Here is a 24,707-nt window from a genome sequence, read left to right as displayed (position 1 = left end):
TGCTTGTTTCCAGTACATAATTAAAAAAACTAAGTTTCTGGTTAGATTACAACAAATTCCAAGGTTACGACGTTTTGTTATGCTTTTTAACGATACCTCATATGCAGAACTAGTTTTTGAGCGGAGGTGCATAAATTAATTAACGCTATTACTGTATGGTAAATTGACCGAACAACGACCTCGGACGGTCGAGGACGCCAAGCGTAACAATACGAAAGGACGCCACTTCAATCGCGTGCCTGCCTGCATTTCACTAGGTTGTGTGCTGAGACGTTGCTGAAATTCCTTGCCATTTTCGCAAATTTACAATGGCTCCTAAACGCCAAAGTACTTCCTCCGATGATAGTTCATCCAAGAAAGAGGAAGGCATCACGATGGAGGTCAAATATGACGTGATAAAGCGTTCGGAGAAGGGAGAAACTAACACCGAAATAGGCCGTTCTTTAGGCTTGAGCAGGACCACGGTGGTAACCATTGTGAAGGATAAGGAACGTATTCTGAAGCATGTTAAGGATGCTGCACCGATGAAGTCAACGGTGATAACGAGAAGCAACGTAGCCAGAGCATTGTTGAAATGATGAAATTGCTCATGATCTGGCTGGATGACCAGAACCAGCGACGTGTTCCGGTGAGCTTAAGTGTGATCCAGGATAAGGCTAGAGCGCTGCAATGAGGCAGTAGTGAAAAAGTTTGGCGAAGGCAGTGCTGGTGGTGAATTTTCCGCGAGTAGAGGTTGGTTTAACCGTTTTAAGGCTCGTGCAAATTTGCATAATGTGAAGCTGCAAGGTGAAGCTGCTAGTGCTGATAGCGAAGCAGCAGAAAGTTTTCCAGTGGTTGGCTGAGATAATTAAGGATGGTGGTTACACGGCTGACCAAGTCTTTTAATATGGATGAGACTGGATTATTTTGGAAGAATGCCAAATCGAACGTACCTTTCAAGGAGGAGAAGTCAGCAACTGGCATATAAAGCTGGAAAGGAGCGACTGACTGTTTGCTGTTTGGGTCCAATGCAAGTGGTGATTTGAAAACTGAAGCCCTTGCTGGTGTATTTGGCCGAGAATCCCAGGGCTTTCAAGGGCATTTTCAAGAGTCAACTCCCTGTGATTTGGAATCTAACAAGAAGGCGTGGGTTACCTAATGGTCTTCGAAGATTGGTTCAATGACCATTTCGTGCCAGCAGTGGAGCGGTATTTTGACTTTCGAAGGGTCTGCCTTTTAAGGCCCTCTTAGTCCTGGACAATGCCCTGGTCACCCTTCAAATTTGAGCGACATGCATCCTAATGTGAAGGTGGTGTACCTCCCACCCAAATACCACATCGCTGATACAGCCAATGGACCAGGGAGTAATAGCTAATTTCAAGGCTTACTACCTTAGAAGGACCATACGTTTTGCTTTGAGGGCCATAGAAGCTAACAAGGAGTTGACACTGAAGCAATTCTGGAAGGGCTACAACATTGCAGATGCAGTGAAGAACATTGCAGTGCTTGGGACGAGGTGAAGACGACCACTAAATGGGGCCTGGAGGAAACTGTGTCCACAGTTTGTGCACAGTTTTGAAGGCTTTGACCAGGCAGAAGACGTCGAGACTGTGACGAGGAAGATCGTAGGCTAAGCAAGAGGCTGAAACTAGATCTTGAACCTGATGATGTAACAGAGCTGCTGGCTTCCCATGGAGAGGAATTGTCTGCAGAGGACTTACTAGAAACTTGAACAACAATGATTGAGGAGAGGAGGCGGCACCAGAGCCAAAACCCAGGTCATTAACTGTGAAAGGCTTGTCAGAGGGTTTTACTCATCTGGAGAGAGCCTTGGCTTCTTTTGAGGCAGAAGACCCTAACGTTGCCAGGTTTGACAAAAATCAGAGAGAATCATGGATTTGGTGACTTTCTACAAGGAGACCCTGAAGGAGAAGCAGACGAAGAGAAGTGTGCAGTCCAGGCTTGACACTTTCTTTCACAAGTCTCCAGTACCACCACCTCCCACTCCTAGTCCTGGTAAGGAATTCTGAACTGTTTTACTAATTTATGTGTTTACATAGTGTACATATTAAATGTGTTTAATTTTTTAATGTAACAACTAAATGTAAGAGTAAATTGTAACTTCATTAATTTTCATCATTTGTAATTTTATTGCAGAAAGAAAGGTGGACAATGTTCCAGATCCCCCTGTACTACCTGTGACAGTTCCAGATCTCCCATGTACTACCTGTGGACAGTTCCAGATCCCCCGTTACCTGGACCCTCTGTATCAGCCCGCCCACCTGTACAATCAGGTAAGCAATTTCATTTTTCTCATTTCATGTTGGAAATTGTTTACACCCTACATACATACGTACACTAACTTACATGTGGTACAATGTGTTTGATGTTGCATAACCTTATTATTATTTTTTTTTTTTCATTTCAGACCCCTTTGATAGTGACAGTGACCCAGATGACCCTGAGCCTTTCCATGGTTTTGATGCCTCGCCTATACATCAGGTAAGGATCCTTAACAATTTGTATAAAATGTTTTATAAATTGCTAATAGAAATTTTATTAAAAGTGTACATATGCTACAATTACATCCACCTTATAATATATTTATGTACCCTATCATTCTTTCCAGATGTAGATGTTCCCTCATCAGTTATACGAGTATCACCTCTCCAGAGCCCAAATCAGTTTGATACGAGTATCACCTCTCCCATTCCTTCAGTAAAAGAATTCTTCATTTTTTATATTGAACATACGTATTACACACTACATATGTCAAACAGTAATAACATGTGCAGTAGTTACAGTAGTAGTAACTATCATTTTATATTATTTTTTATCATTCCAGACTCCCAAGCACCTGCCCATCCCATCCATAGCCCAGCCACCCACTCTCATGTACATATGCCATCCCAGTAAGCAAGCCAACCACTAGAATTTGGTAAGGACATTTTTTTTTATTAATGTTTTGAATATTACATATGTAATAACCATGTTATGATGTAACATAATACTATAATCATATGTATTACATTATCATTCCAGACTGGCATGCACCTGTGACTTACATAAACCAGACCTCTACATAGCCTACATGTCTTCATTTTTGCTGAAGGTAAGGAATTCTCAGTTGTGTTTAATGTTTGCATACGTACAATAAATTTTGTACACCTAAGTGGTTACATACTGTCCTTTAATATTAATTCTTCATTCCAGACTTGCCCATCATCCTAGCCCTGTTATCTGTGATAAAGCACACTGAAGTTAGGTTTGGAATGCATCCTTATCATGAATGCTCTACACCTCCACACCTCCATCTCCACAACCTAGGTAACAGCTTTGAGACTCACTAAAAGTTGGTAAGTTATGTAAGGAATTTCTAAATTAAGTTTTATACTACATGTTTATATGTGATATTAAACCACTGTATGGTGCATATTATACTGTATGTAACTTACTATGCATGAGTACTTACTGACAAAATTATTTTTTGTACATTCCAGAACCCCCTGAATGATGTAGGCTATGGGGCCACATAAGACTTTGTCCATCCAGGGTTACATTGAACAAGAACTTTAAACTAAAAGTAAGGAATTAATTAACATACATTAACTCTTTTAGTACTCTTGATATCTACAGTAATTAACATATGCATTCACAACTTTCTGTAGTGTATATTTTGTACACTAATTTTGTTACTTTTTCCTTCCAGAACCAACACACACAACTCCAGGTTGTTACTACAAGTGTCATCAAGGGATAACTACAAGTAGAAGCACCATTTTTGGATGGAAAAAACCTTCAGGAAAGTATAGTATCACATGTAACATGTAGTGTAACAAAGTATGAACAGTAAGGTTTTTACATACAGTAGTACATACGTATTACATACGTACATAACTTTTTTTTACAGGAATTTCCAACCAAGTTTGATTATGTACATATGTACATGTTATAAACCACTGTACGTATGGTTTACTGTATGTAACTTACTAAACATACATAACATGACTTAACTTTGATACTTTTTTGGTACATTCGAAAACGACCCGGACCCCCCCCTCCATGATGCAGGCTATGGGCCACATAAAACTTTGTCCAGGGTTACTACTACATAGCACGACAACTGTAAACTATGTACTACTGTACTAAAGGTAAGGAATTATACATAGTAGTAAACTACATTAAGTAAGTTTTATACGTACATACTAAAAAAAGTGACCAAGATCTCTCACATGGGATAAAGTGATCAAGGTCCCTCATCAGAATTGGTACTGTACACTCCTGCTGAACAGGGGATGTAGACCAATCATTTACAATAATGCATACCAGTTGATATTAAACCACTGTATGGTGCATATTACTGTATGTAACTTACTATGCATAGAGTACTTACTGACAAAATTATTTTTTGTACATTCATTCGACACCCCCTGAATGATGTAGGCTATGGGGCCACTAAGACTCCTCCAGGGTTATAGTGAAACGACAACTTTAAAACTAAAGGTAAGGAATTAAATTAACTACATTAACTAAAGTAACAGTTATATATGTGATATTAAACCATGGTGCATATTAATGATGTAACTTACTATCATAGAGTACTTACTGACATACTAATTATTTTTTTGTACATTCCAGAACCCCCTGAATGTGTAGGCATGGGGCCACATAAGACTTTGTGCATCCAGGGTTACGTTGAACGACAAATTTAAACTAAAAGTAAGGAATTAATTCACATACATTAAATTTTTTACTCTTGATATAACTCAAAGTAAGGAATTATAAACTAAAAGTAAGGAATTAATTAACATACATTAACTCTTTTACTCTTGATATCTATAAATTTACATATTGCTTCAGGACTTTGTGTAGTATTTTGTACTAATTGTGTTATACTTTTACCTTCCAGAGCTACCAAGACTGGGATTTTAGTGTACTCCAGGATCTAACAAATACTACTACGAAGTGTACAGTGCATAATATAGTGTTTAGTGTATAATTTAACCTAAGGATTTAAGTGTAGTACATTGTGCTTTATAGTGTCACAAGAGTTTAATAAAGAATTATACCTTCAAGAACCATCCTTTGCCATTGAAATAACCACACTACATCATGCAATATACTGCATGTCACACAGGTAAGGTCTCTAACTTTTTTCTTAGTTAAGGCATATTTCCAAGTGTCGTTCCGGCTTACGACGATTTTCGGCTTACGACGCGCCTCAAGAACGGAACCCCCGTCGTAACCCGGGGACTGCCTGTAGTTTTGTTTTGCATTTATTGTACTGAATTGTAAGTGATAACTTAGAGGAAAATGGTTCAGTTCAAGGTTCAGGAATTTTTAGCAGCCCCTTCCATCCAAGTTTGTCTGAAACCACTCTGACTAAGGCACAGTGGAGCGCTTTAGCAGTGGCATGTGGTGGTTATGTGTCTACTAGTATGGTAAAAAGGCACAAATAAGATGTATTGCTATGGAATCATTGATAAACTCTGGTAGAATAACTGATGAAGATGAGTTAGAATTGGCTCAAGAGTTGTTGAATGTAGCACGTGCTGATCTTATAAATAAGCAAGCAGAAAGAGAAAAGTGATGAGAGTTAGAGCTTAGACGATTGAAGCAGAAGAGAATTTGATTAAGCTAAAAATGCTTGCTGAAAGAGAGAGAATGCAAGCTGAAAGAGAAGAATAGACAGGGAAAAACAAGAAAGAAGAGAAAAGAAGAAGAAAAAGAAAAAACAGCAGAAGAGGAAAGAGAAATTGCAAGACATGAAAGGGAAATGGAATTAATAAGAGCTAGATCACATTACCTGTAACACCATCTAATCCTAACCAAGGTAATCAAGACCCTATATTTGATGTAGTGAGAGTACAGAAGTTAATCCCTAGTTTACTGAAGAAGCTCCAGATGAGTTTTTGATCCTTTGAGAAAGTGGCATCAGGTATGGGATGGCCAGAGGATAAATGGTCAGTTTTGCTACAAAGTGTCTTGATTGGTAAAGGAGAAGTGCTTATCTAGCCTTAACAGCTGATCAGTGTAAAGACTACAAGGTACTTAAGCACAGTGTGCTACAAGTTTACCAGATGACCCAGAGTACTACAATGAGAGATTCAGAAATTTAAGAAAAGATGAGAAGGGACATTCTTAGATTATGCTTACAAAGTGAGAAGGTTGGTGTTTCAAACGTTGGGTAGAAGCTGCTAAAGTTAAAACTTTTGATGAGTTAGAAGAGTTACTTGTTCTTGAACAGTATCTTAAAAGGAATTCCTGAACATATAAGAGCCTATTTCAGAGAGAGAGAAGTGAAGAAACTTGACAAAGCTGCTACACTAAGTGAAGATTATGAATATAATCAGTAGTAAACGTAATTACAATGTCAAGTACCAGAGTCAACAACGCCCAGTTTTAAGTCTTTTCCAAATAACAGGAACAAATGTAATGGGAAACCTACAAGTGATACTATCAAGAGTACACAAGGTAATACAACTCGGCAAACTAATGTGAAATCCTCATCCAGTTTTTCAAGATAGTTACAGAAACCTAATGTTGTCTGTTTCAAGTGTGGAAGAGTAGGACACTACAGTCAAGAGTGTTACCGGAATCAACAGCAGTCGAGGCCAGTTTGGTCAAGTTGTAAAAGGTGACCAGGTGAAACAAACTACGAAGAGCAGTGTGGGAAAGAATCAGACTCCAGAGAAGAATGAACTCAAACAAGCTGAATGTTAGCAACCAGTGGAAATGTTACCTCAAGCAGTGAGGTGGCTAAGCATTGTGGAGGCTTTTAAGCCATATATCTATGAGGGTATGCTGTCAACTCAAGAAGGAAGATGCAGGTACCAGTCAAGATATTACGTGATACAGGGAGTAACCATAGTGTGGTAGTACGTGGGTCTCACCCTCAGTTTGGAGAAGAGTCTCACAGGAGATTCAGTTATTTTTGAAGGGTATAGGAGGAGAGGAAGTAACTCCTATATGCCGCTTACACCTGTCATGTGAATTGGTGACAGGGAATGTTGATTTTGCTGTAAAGGACTCACTAGCTGTTTTTTTTTTTTTTTTTTTTTTTTTTTTTTCTGGAAGGTATACATGTTTTGTTGGGGAATGAAGTTTGTGGTGTGCCATTTATTCCTTGTCCTGTAGTGACAGACAAACCATTGAGGATTAGTCCTATAGAAGAGTTGGAGAAGAATAACCCCCACCTGTTTCCTAGTTGTGTAACTACCAGAAGTATGAAGAGGACTACGACTGTAAGTGAAGAAACTGAGGATTTACACACCCAAGAAGGATCAAGTGAAGGATCTTTGTGCTTAGAAGAATTATTTCAGGGAAGTGGAGTTTCCCATAGTGCTGACCAAGAAGAGATTTCCCAAGAAGATGAAGAAGACGACGACGACGAGAAGAAGACCTGATGTTCCTGAAGAGACTCCGAGTAGTCAAAGTGTTGCTGAAGACAGTAGTGAAACTACAGTAGTTGAGTTAGCAGATATTGAGAATTCAACCTTTGAAGTTGGTCAAGTGACAAGAGAGAAGCTGATGGACTTGCAGAAGAAGGATGCATCGTTAACTGATTTGTTCTTCAGAGTTGTTGATCGAGAAGAGATGCAACAAACTCCTACCTGTTACTATCTGAAGGAAGGTTTGCTGATGAGGAAGCATAGATCTACAGATATACCAGGAGATGCTGTATGGGGCGAATATCATCAAATTTTGATTCCATATCCGTTGAGAAAGCAAGTGGTTGCAGTAGCTCATGAGTCTGGACATATGGGAATCAGGAAGACTGTGGAGAAGATCATGAAATATTTTTTCTGGCCTGGACTTCACAGAGATGTTAGCAGGTTTTGTCGTGAGTGTCATACCTGCCAGATAGCTGGAAAACCGAATGAAACCATCAAGAAAGCACCCCTACAACCTATAGAAGTTAGAGGAGAACCCTTTAGCAAAGTGATTATAGACATGGTTGGACCATTGCCGAAGACAAAGAAAGGAATGAGTATTTGTTGACATTAATGTGTCCTGTGACAAGGTATCCAGAAGCAATCCCTGTTAGAATCATATCTGCCAAGATAGTTGCTGAAAAACTTGTGGAGTTTTTCTGAAAGTTTGGAATACCAGAAATAGTACAAAGTGACAGAGGAACAAACTTTACTTCAAAGTTTATTCCAGGATGATGAATTTGTTAGGAGTGAAACAACAGTTATCCACTGCCTATCATCCAGAAACTCCAGGTGCCTTAGAAAGGTTCCACCAGACATTGAAAAGTTTGCTGACAAAGTATTGTTCTGAGTCAGGAAGAGAATGGGATGTTGGTTTACCATTAATGCTGTTTGAAGTTAGGAGTGCTTATCAAGAAAGGATGGGATGTTCACCTAATGAGATGATTTTTGGAAGAGAAGTGAGAGGACCGTTGAAGATTCTTGCAGAAAATTGGGAAGAAAATCAAGAGGAACGCCAAGGAGAGTATGTGCAAGAACTTAAGGAAAAGGTTGAAGAGATTAGGAAAAATTCTCTAGAAAACTTGAAAATGAGTCAAGAGAAAATGAAAAGGAGATTTGATGCTAAGACTAAGCTAAGAAGTTTTAGTGTTGGTCAACAGTGTTAGTGTTCTTACCTGTCCAAGAGATTTCCCCACCCCTTAACTAAATAAATTTCAAGGTCCTTACAAGATAATTCAGAAGTTAAGTGATAGAACTTATGTGATTGAAACACCAGAAAGAAGAAAACAAAGGAAGATACATGTGAACCTCTTGAAACCTTATTTCTCAGAAACTAAACCTGAAACTGTGTCAATAACCCAAACAACTTTATCTACAGAAGAAACGATGATGGCTACGAATTGGGAGCTGCAAGCAAGATGAATAATTCTTCAAAATTTTGGAAAATTTGGAGGATAAACTGAAACATCTGAGTGTTGAACAAGGTGAAGACTTAAGTGACGTAATTAGAAGTTTTCCAGATTTTTTTCAGATGTGCCTAGACGTACTGATCTGACCAAGCATGAAATAAAGATTCAAGAAGAAGGAAAACCTTTCAAGCAAAGAGCCTATCGCTTATCACCGTATCATCGAGATGTTTTGAAGAAAGAAGTTGAGTATTTGCTGCAACATGGATTAGCAGAACCCAGTTCAAGTCACTTTAGTTCTCCATGTGTGTTAGTGAAGAAAGCAGATGGTTCATTTAGGATGTGTACTGATTATAGGAAGCTGAATGCTATCAGTGTGGCTGATAATTATCCTTTGCCTCTTATAGATCAGTTACTTGATAATATTGGGCAAGCCAAGTTTGTTTCCAAGATAGACTTGTTGAAAGGATATTATCAAATTCCCTTAGATGAGAATGCGAAGCTGCTGTCAGCTTTTATTACTCCTTTTGGACTATATCAGTATACTGTTCTGCCGTTTGGTCTGATGAATGCACCCGCAACATTTCAACGAGTGATGGATCAACTGCTAGGATCGATAGAAGGAGTAGGTGTATACCTAGATGACATCGTGATTTACTCTACAACGTGGGAAGAACATCTGAAGATTTTGAGGAAAGTTTTCAAGAAACTACAAGAAGCAGGATTAACAGTCAACCTAGAGAAGAGTGAGTTTGGAAAGGCAACTGTACAGTATCTTGGGTTTGAATTTGGAAAGGCCTTCTTGCTCCAGTAAATGCTAATGTAGAAGGTATCCATAAGGCTACCCCACCTACTACCAGGAAACAGCTACAGAGATTTTTGGGGATGGCTGGTTTTTCTATAGTCGTTTTTGCCGCCCAATTTCTCAGGCCGCCGTAGTAGCTCCCTTGACAGACTTGACTAGTCCCAAAGCTAAGTTTATTTGGACTCCAGAGTGTCAAGAATCCTTTGAGAAGGTAAAAGCCATTTTAACTTCAAGACCAGTACTTCAAGCTCCAGACTTCGTCAAGAAATTTGTGATACAAGTTGATGCGTCAGACTGTGGCGTTGGAGCTGTTCTACTTCAAGAAGATGAAATATATCTCCATCCTGTGTGCTTCATGTCTACAAAATTGAAAATACATCAGAAAGTATATTCGACAATCGAGAAGGAAACTTTAGCCTTAATCACCGCATTGAAAAAATTTGAAGTGTATGTGAATAGACCTACGAATGAAGAAATTTTAGTGTGGTCTGATCACAATCCACTATCATTTATTCAGAAAATGAAAAATCATAATCAAAGACTGACCAGGTGGTCTTTGTGCCTGCAACAGTATAACTTAAGAGTGCAGCACATTAGTGGCAAAAACAATGTAGTTGCTGATTATTTATCTCGTTGCGAATCGTTGGATTCAACACCGTGATAAAAAATCCTCTGGGGGGAGGTATATTATATATTGCTACTTTTAAAATGCATGTTTCCCCTCTTTGAAATGTCATGTAAAATTTTGCAACATTTTTTTTTCAGATTCCTAGATAGCTTAGAATAGGATGTTTTAAAATGTGTGTTCAGATTTCGCATTACGTCTTGTAAAAGAATATATATATAACGTAAAGAGAGAGATCTTTGTCTTTTCGAAACTACTAGTGTTTAACTTTTATGTCGACACTTTAAAATTAGAGGAACTCAGAGATATCCGTTTGCTTTCCTAAATCTGTCAACACGTCTTGATAAGCGATCTCAAATCTTCACTTGTGTTTTGGAGAATCTGTCATCGTACGTGATAAGACTTCTCCGTCTCGATCGAGTCGGGTACGTCTTTCTTTTTTTTTAACAGACTGGACTCGTACGCGTATATCTTTGTCAAGTCCCACGTGGATGTTACACATTTCTTTATGAAGATTGCATCAGATTTCCAAGCTACTGGAAGCTTTCGTGTCAAGAACATTTTTGTATCATCTGCCTAGTCGAATTTCCATAAAGGAAGAGATTTCATTCTATCTTGAGACCTTGAGGCAGTCAGTTCTCTCTCTCTCTCACTCTCTCTCTCTCTCTCTCTCTCTCTCGACATCGAGATTATATTAACGTAACGTAAATTTGGTCACTCGTAACTTGTGAGAATTTAATATTTGATATTTCTTAGAGTTTATTTAGTATTATTTAGTTTCTTTTGTGGAATCTGAACAAACATTTCTTAACGGCGCCTGGGTTTTTGTGAAAGTGTGAATCAAGCCTGCAGCAAAGCAAAGAAAGAAATTGGTATACCAAGGTAAAGTGTGTTATGTTTTTAATTAGTTGCAACTATAATGGATAGGGAGTGTGTTTAACTAATAACGGATAGGAATTGTGTTTAACTAATAATTGATAGGAACTGTGGTTAACTAATAACCGATGGTTGTGAAGGTTTGGTAAAAACTGTTGGTTACAGTGTTTTTAAGTGAAAAAGATTTACACTTTTACACATTGCGTATTTTATGTTTGTGTCTGTTCCATTGTTTGTGCACTTATTCATTTTCTTATTGAAGTGTGTCTTTTTGTTTTATATTTTCATTTGCATTCACAATTTAATTGACTTAGTTATTTTCATTGCTTAATCATTGCACATTTAATTAAATTTAACACTTGTGAATTAATTTGCATTTACTTAGAATTCTTTTCAAGTTTTATTATTGTTTAGTACTTGTGAATTAATTTCTGATTTCAATTATTGCCTAACACTTTTGAATTTGATTGAATTAATTTTCTTTGAATTTTGTGATAAATTAATTTTGATTTAATTTTACTTAATTTTGATTCAAGAATTAATTAAACTTTACTTTGTTTTTCAAGTAACAGTAATTTTCCCTGATATTGTGAATTTCACTTATAAATTTTGAATTTGATAATAATTTTGTATTTAAAAATTTTTATAAGTTTTATTTTTTATACCAGTATATTTATAATTTATTATTGATTATGATTTATGTTAGGTAGAAACATAGAGTGGTAATTGATTTGCTTTCCTTCAATTTATTTGAAGTGACTTAGAACCAGGGAAGTACTTATACTTCTGAAATCAGGGAAATACTTAGAGTTTGAAAGTTGTTGATGGAGTGATGCCCTTTGATTAATTTAATTACTTACAAGATTACCTCACACCTGTTTTGATGAACTTAAGTCTGATTTTCTGCAATACTGGTAAGTGTTAAGGGATCACTGTTGCCTTTAGAGTATTCAGTCGTTTAAACGTGTTATGAGGGTTCAGGTGTCTGGCTTTTGTGAGGTAACATTAAATGAATGGTAAGTGTAGTAACCAGATACTTGGCACTTCGTAACAATATATATATATATATATATATATATATATATATATATATATATATATATATATATATATATATATATAAAATATATTATATATATTACTACTTTCAAAACGCATATATCCCATCTTTGACTGTATAAAATGTTGTATATAGAGTTTTGTAACATTTTTCAGATTCCTTAGCTAGGATGTCTTAAAATGTGTGTTCAGATTTCTGCATAACATAATGTAAAAGAACATATAACGTAGTATGAAAAGAGAGAGAGATTAACTTTGTTCATTCGAACCTAGAGTTGTTTCAGTAACTTTTCATCGCCTTGAGATTAGAGGAACTCGAGTCTCCGTGTTGTTGTTTTTAAAAAACATGTAAATCATCTTGCTCGATCGAGCCTGTTTCGATCGAATTCTTTATAAATGATTACATTCTCTTGTTTTTAAAAATAAAAATAATAATAATTGAAACAATATGAGGAACTGCTGGTGCTCAGCAGTTGTTATTTTGCTAGTAGGGTGATAATGTAGCCAGCTCGCACGTAAGGTCCTGGCTTATTCGGACCTTCATCTGATTGGCCGATTCGGACATAATGTGCATTGACGGCTCCTGGCTATCAATCATAGGGGTGCTGTTACATAATTTTTTTTTTCTGTTCCTTGATATTAACTGCATAAACACACACATTATATAGTACACACACAACACACACTATATATATATATATATATATATATATATATATATATATATATATATATATATATATATATATATATATATGTTGTGTGTGTGTGTGTACTATATAATGTATGTGTTTATGCAGTTAATATCAAGGAATTGAAAAAAAATTATGTAACAGCACCCCTATGAATGATAGCCAGGAGCCGTCAATGCACATTATGTCCGAATCGGCCAATCAGATGAAGGTCCGAATAAGCCAGGATAAAGGTCCGAATGAGCCAGTACATGGTCCGAATCAACCAAGGTCCGAATAAGCCTGTTCTCCCCATAACGGGAACAGGCTTATTCGGACCTTCATATGATTGGCCGATTCGGACCTAATATGCAGTGGCAGCTCCTGGCTATCATTCATAGGGGTGCTGTTATATATATTTTTTTCAATTCCTTGTTATTGATTGCATAAACACACATTATATAGTACATATCCTATATATATATATATATATATATATATATATATATATATATATATATATATATATATATATATATATATATATATATATGGCACTGTAAACAATGCCGAAAACTTAATTTCTTCAAGTTCTGTTATTCTTGGACTGTGACTGATTACTAATGGATGATTACCCTAATCAAATTTGAAACTGTAATCAAAACTGAAAAAGTATTAAAATACTAAAATTCAAAGCAGTAACTTTCGGCAGCGGAGAGGCTGGCGGACGGACTGACGGAAAATTGAGAATATATTAATTCTATGTAAACTAAGCGTAGCAAAATAAAAATCAGTGAACCAATAAAAAAGAAAAAACTCGAAAACAAAAACATTAAGATAGTACGAAACTGAGTATGACAGTAAAATAAAATAACATAGGCCTATATAAAACGAAAGGACTAAAGAACACCCAAAAACACAGACGCATGCATACACAAACACACTCTCTCTCTCTCTCTCTCTCTCTCTCTCTCTCTCTCTCTCTCTCTCTCTCTCTCTCTGAGGAAGGCAACACAATCGCTGTCGAAAGCTATTTTGAATTTATAATTTTTTTTTTCCCCCACTTATTGCAACTTACCACTGAGTTTATTATTCTCATTACATTACATATTAGTATCGTCACTAATTTGATCACTATCACTAATACTACACATTGATTAAGCTATTGACGAATTTCAAATCGCACCTTCGCCCCCCAACAGCTAGGCTAACACTGCTCGAGAGGGCAGTGCTCCCAGTCCCATCATCCTTACGTGCGAGCTGGCTGCATTATCACTCTATTAGCAAAATAACAACTGCTGAGCGCCAGTATTGTTTCAATTATTATTTTAAAAAACAAGAGAATGGTAATCATTTATAAAGAATTATTGATAATTTCTCATGTTCATGTATATATTCATAATTTTGTGCATATATATTATGAAACCTATAGGGGGTGCTTCAGTTCCACAGTGCCTCCTGACGAGCCGCCACTGCTAATATGTATTTACATATGTAGACATTGTTTTATAAATATTGTATCAATGTTTGTAACCCATAATCAATCCAAAGTCTATTATGAAAATATATTGGGGAAGCACTCCTCTCATGTTTCTAGGACCATAAAGTGTGGTGCCTTTCAAGTTTCTTAATCTATATTTCAGTTTCGTTTTACCTTTTTAATACAAAATACCTTTTTACTATATAGTTTACCATAATATTTGAGTTCTTAAAGGCTTCTTAATTTAATTTATAATTTAGTTTGGTTTTATTTTTTATGCAAAACACCTTTGTACTATTGTTTACCATAAAATAAAAGTATTCGTTTTCTTTGAAAATCCATAAAAACGAATCAAAGAAAATAATAAGGTTTTATGGTAAATCTCGTTATTTGTGTTCTTTACAATACTTTATTCGATTCACAGAAATTCGTTTAGAGATAAACCTCTATCGTAACTGAAGCTCAAAATGCATTTTACTTGATATTACTTGATAGGAAAGGAGCTTCGTTTTATTTACATTCGTCAGCTGACGTATGGCATAACTTCCGTGGGCGGAGACATTTCACTTTCCTTGCAGACGACGGACGACGCATTTTGCATTTCTTCATTCTTCTCCCGTCATTAGCTTATTTCGTTGTTTTTATTATTTTTATTTATATTAGGCCATCTGTTGCCTTTACGTACTACTCACTCGCTATGTCGTTCATTCGCTGACATGAAATTTCGTCTTTTGAAAGATGTATCTACTGGCTCTGACCACTCATCTCTACGAAATCCCATGCAGGATTAAGAAACATAAAGTGGCTTACAGGATTACCTGCCTATTTCAACACCTCGACGTTCTTAAAGGCGAGAATTTCGTCCTAACTATATTAGTTTCAAGATACAGCTAATCCGGATCAACCACCACCAGGGGAAACTTACTGACACTCCAACCAGGGTCATTTCCACCGCAAGTGCCAGCCAACCCCCCACGGCGAGTGACTGCCCCTCCCCTGGCTAACCCCCCATCCACCCAAATGATCAGCGCATTCATCTCCCATCTTCTGAGTAGTCATGGATACATTAAACATAATCTCTTGGAATATCTTTGGCCTCAAGCGGAACATTCCTCTTCTAAACATGTTTCTGCAAAAACTTCAAAGGCATTATTGCACTGCAAGAAACGCTCCTCTGGCCACATGACCTTGCCATATGCGATTCAATTCATGAAGACTACAGAACCTTCTCGACTTCATCGATGCAAGTTATAGATCAAATCCTAGCCGGTCGCCCGAAAGGAGCCCTTTCTTTCCTGTGGCACAAATCGTTAGACAATACGATAAAGGTGATGACCTACAGGAGTGACAGATTGCTGGGGCTTCAAGTGGACAGTAGGGAACTCGATTATCCTAATTATTAATGTTTATATGCCATGGGAAAATAACAATAATTTTGATCATTACTGCATGATCCTAGGGGAATTACACAGTATTATTCATGATTCTCCTGCTGATCATATTTGTATAATCGGGACCTTAATTCTCACCCCACACAAAACAATTTTATAATGAACTTACTCGCTTCTGTCAACAAAATCATGCTCTCCAAACCAATTAGCGATGTAATGCTCCTCCCTCCCTCCTCCTATTCATATGTACATAATAGAGCGGACGCTATTACAACTTCCTGGCTGGACCACTGCATCACATCTCCACAACTTCATGATTCTATTATGACCTGCAATATTCGCTATGATCTTGCAACGGGCTACGATCACATCCCATTACAGGTGTCATTCAGTACCCCAACCCTCCCTTACCGTGAACCCCCTAACTGATCGACCACCAGCGGTAAACTGGGATTTTAAAAACCACAGAAACCAGAGACTTTAGGGCGACCAAAAGGAAACCAGGTTGCGGTCAATAGTTCAACCGGCAGACGCCTTACTTTGTACTAACACAAATTGTAGAAATGACCACCACAAGAGGGATCTGAATGAATTCTATTCGAACATAATCTCCGCTTTGCTTGCTTCGGGCAGGACTGCCTACAGATTTCGTCAAGGTAATTCTCGTAATATACTGGATGGAATGACTTGGTTAAAGATCTGTATAACATACTCACGAGAAATGTTTTTTTTACTGTGGAGGCAAAATGGTAGCCCCTAGGGAGAAGGGCACACTGCATTGCTAATGAGACAGGCGAGAGCGCAGTTCAAACTTGCTCTTAAGCACTGCAGGCTAAATGAAAAACAACTAAGAGCCGATGCAATGTCTAGAAACTTAGAATCTGGTGATTATCCTCGTCTTTGGAAGATATCCAGTCTTTAAATCCCAAAACTAAAAGCTATCACAGAGAGTAGGGGAGCAGTCGGAGACGAAGCTATTGCAAGTATGTGGGGCGATCAGCGTTCAACAATATCCATGAATTGCCTAATAATGAGCCAAGATTTCCCGAAGGGATGTTTAGAATAACTCCTTACTGACAACATTCAATTTCATTTTGCAGACCGTATTACGCCAGGTAACATCAGCGATGCCATAAACAGCCTACCTAATAATAAATCGCCCGGCTGTGATGGTCTTCCTGCAGAGGCCTTCAAAACTCTGCCATCCGATAATTTACATTTTGCTAGCTGCCCTATTCAATGCGTGCATAATTCACGGTTCTTCCAGACTCCCTACTTAGTTTCACTTGATACCATTAATACAAAACAAGCTAAAGGATGCAGCTGACCCTGGCAACTACCGCCGATTGCAATCACAACGATCGCATCGAAGATACTTGAGTCTGTTCTTCTAGTTAGGACTTCTCCCCTTTTTACACACCACTGACAACCAGTTCGGGTTTTAAAGCAAACCAAGCTTCAAAACCGCACCCAAACTGCATCTACATACTGAAAAGAATTGCTTAATTACTACCTATCATCAGCCTCTCCTATTTTCCTTTGTTTTGTAGATGTGAGAAAAGCATTTGACAGAGTAAACTACCTGAAGCTCTTCCTGAAGCTGCATAAAAGGGGCACACCCCTGTACCTAATTGGCATTTTACATTGCTGGTTCTCCACACAGCAATTCTGTGTCAAATGGGGTAACGTGTTATCTTACACCTTCGGCTCCCTAAACGGGCTCCGCAGGAGGGGGCATTCTCTCTCCTTACCTGTTTAATACGTACACAGATGACTTGATGTCAAACTGAACTCGCTCCCAATCGGATGCACCGTCAATGAAACAACTATAAACAACCTCTGTTACGCCGACGATATGGTTCTGATTTCCCCATCAGTGCAAGGTTCTCCAACAACTCATCGACACCTGCCGCCAATATGCAGAGGAATTTGATATAATCTACAACGAAACCAAGACCAGTGTATGTCGCTGCTCCCGAGATCGCTTAAGCATATTGCAGAACCTCAAATTTTCCTCGGAAACCATCGGCTGGAATTTGTGCACGAATTTCCGTATTTGGGTCACATTATCACCGACGACCTAAAAGATACGGCAGACATTGAACAGAGGCGTCGTAAACTATGTGCAGCTGGCAACATGATTGCAAGGAGGTTTGCCTTCTGTCACCGAGACGTGAAAACTGCTTCTATTCCGCTCGTAACTGCTACAGTATCTATGGGTGTTTCCCTCTGGACGAACTATACCCGAGACCTTGAGACGCATCACTGTTGTGCACAATGACATTCTGAGACGCCTCACAAACACTCTCCCCGCTACCACTCCGCCACACAGATGTTCATTGAAAACCACCTGGACAATTTAAAAAATCATTGTTAGGCGAACAATGTCCAGTCTGGTAACCCGAGTGAGAAACAGCAGCAACTCGCTCATACAAAGCATCCTAAGGAGTGAAGCAAGAAGAAGATCTAAATTGTGGGAAAGATGGGAAAATGAGGCCTTTGTCCCCTAAAGGACTTAATCTCTGTATTGGCAAGATGTCATCTGCAGTTTTTGTCATTATTACATTTATAGCTGATATTTTAATTTTTCATTATTACTGTGATTCCTATCAAGTTAAAGTTTTATTTACATTTAATTTATGTATTAAGCCCTCTGGACCTGACTACTGTACCACCTAAGGTCTCTAGTTGAAATTTGAGTTATATAATATGTGCACCAACTGTTATTACTCGCAATGCATTTTTTTTTCTCACCAATATTATTACTGTTATTACCAGTATGATGATTACTAGCTTTTATGCTACCTCAGCTATATTATGGATAAGTGCCGATTATTCATTTTCTTTTTCTATTTTATCATATCTCATGTATCTAGATTTGTGTATGTTACTGTCTGTATCTTGTATACTCAATGTATATGGCCCCGAGCTGAAATAAAACATATTATTATTATTATTATTATTCTACTGCTACAATCACACTGATTGTTGTTTCATTTTCCATGCCATTTATTATAATAATCTTACAATATATTAACTTGTAATTTTACGCAATAGAGGCTGAAGTAAAGACATTTATTTTTTAAAATCCCCTTCATGTCCATGCTTGATGTACATAAAAGTTCACATTGTACTGCAGTGTAGAGCAGGTTGTAACAACAGGAAAAGCATGTATGGACTAGAAAAAACAGCAGGCTACTTGAAGCTCCAAGTTGTGAATATATCAGAGAGCAAAAATGAAGGAACACAAACTAAGTACTGAAATTAAGGTAAGCCTGTACAATTTTGACATGTGCAGAAGTGTATGCAAGGGTAAAAATTGAGAAAAATCATATAAATTCCTTTAATAATTTCACCAACATTCCTTTACGCACCATTTTTTTCCACATTGGCACTGCCTTTAGTGCCTTTGGTTTTTCAAAACATTGATCATAATAAATGGGTGTTTTCCCTTACATGAACCATTATTTTTCTTTAAGCAATTCTAAAGCAAGATATAGCATACAGTACATTGGGGCTTGTGGTTTTTGTCGTCATACTGTGCCACATTTGAGTTTAGTTCCCTTTACAGCCTAACCCATCGTCAATCATTTTCTGAATATTGTAATGCAGCATTGTAATGCCAATTGGGTTGGTACCATCTCTTCCTCTTTTGTGAGCAAAGTTGAAACTTAACATCTAACCCTCCCCCACCCTATAACATATTATATTCTACATGACTGAATTTGCACTTTTTATGCCCTCATAAAAGAAATTAAAAACAAAATTTCTAAGGTTAGGCTACATCAAGAGTTAGAGAAAAATCAAAAGGCTGACTGATAAAAACAAAACAATATAAAGTATTTTTGCCATCACTAAATGTGATGTTTACTCTATGAAAAACAAAAATTTATTTACAAATTCCCAAATTCCTTCTCGTATAATACTAAAAGAAAAATAGGAGTTAGGCCACACGTCAGCTGACGAATGTAAACAAAACTTCGGGTTTAGGAAACGATCGTCATTTATTACTCATATTAATCAAGTAAATATATATAATATTATCTGGAAATACCATTAACTGTCACATTTTGAGCTTCAGTTACGATGAAATGTGTAATTGTCATAGCATCCGTTCACATCGAAACACTTTCGCTAAAGAACTTTGGCATATAAATTTATATTTATGAATAATATTGATTTATTTAGTAAAATATGGATATATATCACAATTTCATGTTTACAAAACATAAAAATAATATAAAGATAACAAAATAAGCTAATGACGGAGCGAAATGCGTCGTCTGCTAGGAGAGCAAGATATGAGTCTCCGCCCACAGTTGAGGTAGGGGAGGAGTCTGGCCGAAGCTCAAGTTGACTTCGGGAATATGCTGCCGTACTGTAGGATCATTGTAGCCAACTTTTGGCCCTTAGCTGCAACCCCTTTCCTTCCTTTGAATATACCGGTAATTTTCATGTTCTCTATCTTCCATCTGACTTTCCATCCTCTCGATCAATTGTTCCTTAGTGAGGTTTTCCACCTGTATCACCTTTTAAACCTTCCTGTCAGTTTTCCTTTCTGCGCTGAGTGACTTTAAAGGCCCAAGCACTTGGCCTTTTGACTTAAATGCTATATTCCGATCTAAGCTTTTGGGCCTAGAACTCGTGCCCTAGCAGTTCCGTGTTGAAACATTCGTGATTTACCTCATCCACCTCCAAACAACCCCATCTGAAAATTAAGCTCGTGGCTTGAAAAGGCCTTAAGCCACGTCACGAATCTCTGTAACCAGCAAGATAATGTTTTTACCTATACTCGTTTTTTTTTCCATCTGTCCATCCGCCTGTGGTGTTTTTGTATGGTAACACTGCGTCCCGGGTTTTAGATAGTTACATTCAGCTTACATTCAACAATAATAACAATATCCTATTTCGAATATTAACGGTGTAATTCGCATACAGTAAATTATTAAAACACTTTTCAGTTGCAAATGTACACCCAGATAAAATAACAATTTGGAGTATAACGGTTTAGCATTGGTAGACAGGCTTCATGATTCTACAGAGTGAGGTATTACTGCTTTAAATGTTGTGGTAACTATGGTTTTGATCAGCGTCCATAAACCATTTTAATAGGACGTCTCAGGGCATTAAAAGCAGTGTTGCCAATTGTAGGGTAATCTAGGCAAAATCTTGGAGAGCAGGGCAATATTTTCAGGTGTAGGGTAATTGTAACAAAGTAAGTTTAGATCAATATGCTTATTAGTATTCATGATATTGCATATAAATATAATTTAAAGATGTATTATCATAGCCGCAAATGTTGGGTCATTTTCGGCCATGTAGGGTAATTTCTCGTCTCCTGTAAGGTTAGAAGGGTTGGCATCACTGATGAACAGTATAACTTTGCGATGTTAAGATCTGACATCCGGAGATCTTAAACTGCCTACTGTTAAGGTTGGCCCATACAGTTGCAAAAAAAATTTAAATCTAGATATCAAACTATTAAGCCTAGAAATTCTTGATAAAGCTTTTACAAAGAAACCTAAGAAAACTAATATAGCACAAATTTTGTAATCCTGTAAATATAACATTTATTGATCGTAAGGAATTAACCATTTTTTAAATTAAATTTTCGATAATCGTTCCGAGTGCTAAGAGCGCTGACATTCAGTTAGGTCGAAGAGAGTTTTGGGACAATACTGGCAATAACGACAAGAGTTTTCAATGGCTTTCTTCGGTGTGATGAATCCTAGAAATAATGGGGGACTCCTGTTATCATTGCTCAAAAAAACGTATTGTACTGTTCTTTTTAATTTTCCCACTTTGAAGATATTTAAGATATTTAAGATATTGACCTTCCCAGTCAAGACCCTTAATCTTGAATGACAAGAACTTGAAACTTCATAGCGTGTATGTAAAACAAATGACTACAATATAATAACTTCTTAATCCAGTAGCTTCGAAAAGGTTTTAGGCATACTCTAGCAAAGAAACTGCTATCCAAGCTTAAACTGTAGTGTGTTTGAGGAAACGGCCAAAATGGAATGCATTGCATATACAGTATTTAGCCTATATAATGATATGCGCAGACTACCGTAAAATTCACTTGGGCGAAATAGGACGGTTGTTGTCGACAAGAGCCCAAATGTTATGCCAACTCGTCTGAAGTAGTTTTCATACAATCCTTATTTTTAATCTTGTACTCTGATCGTACTAAAACTTGAGTAAGAACATCGGCCTCCAATTATGACATCGAACGAATGGTCTGCAATGTATGTAATGTATTATTATTATTATTATTATTATTATTATTAAACTATGCCACATAGGCTTCTTCCAATAGCAGTGAGACAGATTTTAACCTGTGTGTTACCAGCTTAATGTAAAGTATTTTTAAATTAAATTCTAGATATTTCTTTAGACTTGTAAATGGCGTAGGTCTAAAGGTGTAACTCGTAATTGCAGTGAATATGGTTTTCGTTTTACATGGTCTTTCCTTTGCGTTTACAGTTATACAAATGTATCTATAAGAAAATATTTCGTTTATTCAGATTGGTACAGTATTAGCAACACGAAAGAGGATAGGTGTAAGGACAACGCTTTTCCCTATTTTTTATTGTATCCAATCATCAAGTCGCGTTGTTCTTACTTCTATCCGATAGAACGTTCCGCGGCCGTTCCGCAGACGTATAACACATGTAATTTCATTATTTGTATGCTTTATCATCTTTAAATGTATGATTGTAAGAGAACACAAATCTACTGTCTGAGTCATTTCTGCTCTCGGTGCGAGTCTGTACCACTTATCCGTCCGCACCTGTCTATGTCAACCCAGTTCGTCTGTAAATAAATCATCAGTACTACCAGCTACCTGTCTTAATCTCTGGTCCTCACATAGGTATTCAAAACTGTTGTAGAGTACTACATGTTTATTTAGATATTTTAAAATGTGGTTTGGTGGTAAGGTAAAATAAAAGTTAAAAAGGCCTGAAAACTGAGCTAACATCAACGGTGACGTAAAAGTAAGGTATGTTTTGTATGTATGATGCATCCCCTTTCGTATAAAATGCGATGCTTTTATACATTTATAACATTACGAAGCATTCTATTTTTTTATATTTTTTCATCAATTCGAAGTCAGGTGATTTAAGACAAGGAAAATTTTCTAAAAAAAAAATTTTTTTTATTGAGAACTAAATGTGCAAAATGGTTAGATAAATCTATAATTAATTTTAGCATTTTTGTTCACCAAAATACTGGCAGGAACACGTTATTAGTAAGTGAAAGCCCTAAATATTTTATAAAAGCATGGGAAATGAGATGTATAGCTTTGAATTCTGCTGTTTGATTTTTCTTGCAGTCATCCTCTGGGATTTTATTTAACATTTGCTAGCAGCACGATATAAGTGTTCAAAGAGTTAGTTTGACATTTAAGGAAAAGATTCTGGTTAGTCCAGGCTTTCCTTATCCTATCCTAGTTCACTTTGAGACTGGTAAAGTAGAAATCACATAAGCTACATGAATCTGTCCTAAAAGATTGCATGACCTTTAGTTGCTAACATTCTCGGGTACGTTTATGGACAATTTATAGACTGTCTAGTAGGGTGAGAACATTATTTTATTAATAAAGTTTTCTACGGTGGAGTTTGGATTTGTAAGAGTATGAAGTAAAGTTACTTTTGTGCACATCGTGAGATTTAGCGAATATTCGTCCGTATGTTGTGAAGTTTCGGTGTTGTGTAAAAGATAAAATTTGTTTGACATTTGCGAAGCAGATGAATTTACAATTGAGTGCGAAAGTGAAATTGCTTGTTTATCTAGTAGTCTGATACTCATTATCCTGTTAAAATCAAACAAATTTTGAAGTTTGCATTTCATACTAAAGTGTGATCAACCTGATCTTCGATGTCCGTTTTCGCCTACCGTAAGGGAAAGAAAGCCTTGACTCGACAAGCCTAAGATTGCCACCACAAGCATACGTCACCTGGCGAAAGCAGTGAAGAGAGTGACGAAGACGCCCTGCACCAACAGAATCGACGAGGACGTCCTCGTCAGCCACCACAGGGGCTGCCCGTCGTGGTCGTCGTCCCGGGTCCTGTTCAGCCCCTCGACCGGAATCGATAGATCACAGTCGTTTCTGACCTCTGACTCGACGCCCTTCCTCTCAAGGTCCTGTTCCGGGGAGAAGCCTATGGCCGGGCGCTGCTTGCGTGCGAGAGTCACACTCAAGCCCTTCAGGTGGACGCCCGGAGCGCAGCAGTCGTCCTTGAAGCGAGTGGGTGGCGGCGAATTAGCGGCTTTGAGACAACCCACCGGCATGGCTGAGCTGCGGTTCCGTAGAAAAGCTTGGGAGGCTTGATTTCGCTCTGATATTTATGAATATGGAATGTAAGAAATAAATAAATTTGGTTGAAAATTATAAGTAGATTATAAGTAGAAATAAGGATGATGGAACTATATAAGTAGAGATAAGGGTGGAATAGAAGTAGGTAATTTCACCTCGGCGTAACAGAGGATATAGCAGGATAAGAGAAGGGAAGTTGAGAGAACTGAAGTCTCTTAAACCTTTTAAGTTGGAATGTTCAGGATAGATAGGTTGTTATGGAAATTGTGTCCTTCGTGAGGAGTAAGAAGAGCTGAAATCCTGAGAAATAACGAAGATATACAACGGTAAAATAAAGTATCTTTGGGTTTTGAAAAAACTACTCCCGTATAGTGAATGAAAGAAGTTGGTTCGGAACTGCTTGGAAGGAAGTAGACGAAGACCCGGAAGTGCTGGATATACCGAGTAGAATAGGTGTGAAATAAGAGGTGCCTTAATATCACAGAAGTGAGTTCAAGTAAGATGGAAGTGAAAGGTGCAGTGTGATAGCTGGTTTTGGGCATTGGTGATAACCTCCTTTGTGTAGTGTATGATGTGGTTGTTACCTGAACAGTAGTTTGATCTGGTCTCGGCAGTTACAAGTTGAGTGTAGCAGTGTATGTCTTTTCTGTTATGGTAAA

General features: G+C 37.4%; 1 protein-coding gene across 1 annotated transcript in view; it reads right to left on the bottom strand.

Moving 5' to 3' along the window:
- The window catches only part of LOC135195655 (ammonium transporter Rh type A-like), a 55,279-nt gene extending 31,160 nt beyond the window's left edge, over nt 1-24,119 (bottom strand). The window contains exon 1 of the mRNA XM_064222026.1: nt 23,689-24,119. Within this exon, the coding sequence (XP_064078096.1) occupies nt 23,689-24,023 (335 nt within the window). The 5' untranslated portion in view covers nt 24,024-24,119. The remainder of the gene's footprint in view (nt 1-23,688) is intronic.
- Between the last annotated feature and the right edge of the window lie 588 nt (nt 24,120-24,707).

This window comes from Macrobrachium nipponense, chromosome 16 (assembly GCF_015104395.2).
Source record: "Macrobrachium nipponense isolate FS-2020 chromosome 16, ASM1510439v2, whole genome shotgun sequence".
Classification (NCBI taxonomy): Eukaryota; Metazoa; Arthropoda; class Malacostraca; order Decapoda; family Palaemonidae; genus Macrobrachium; species Macrobrachium nipponense.
Note: the sequence above shows the minus strand (reverse complement) of the source record. Positions and strands in the feature narration are given on the sequence as shown.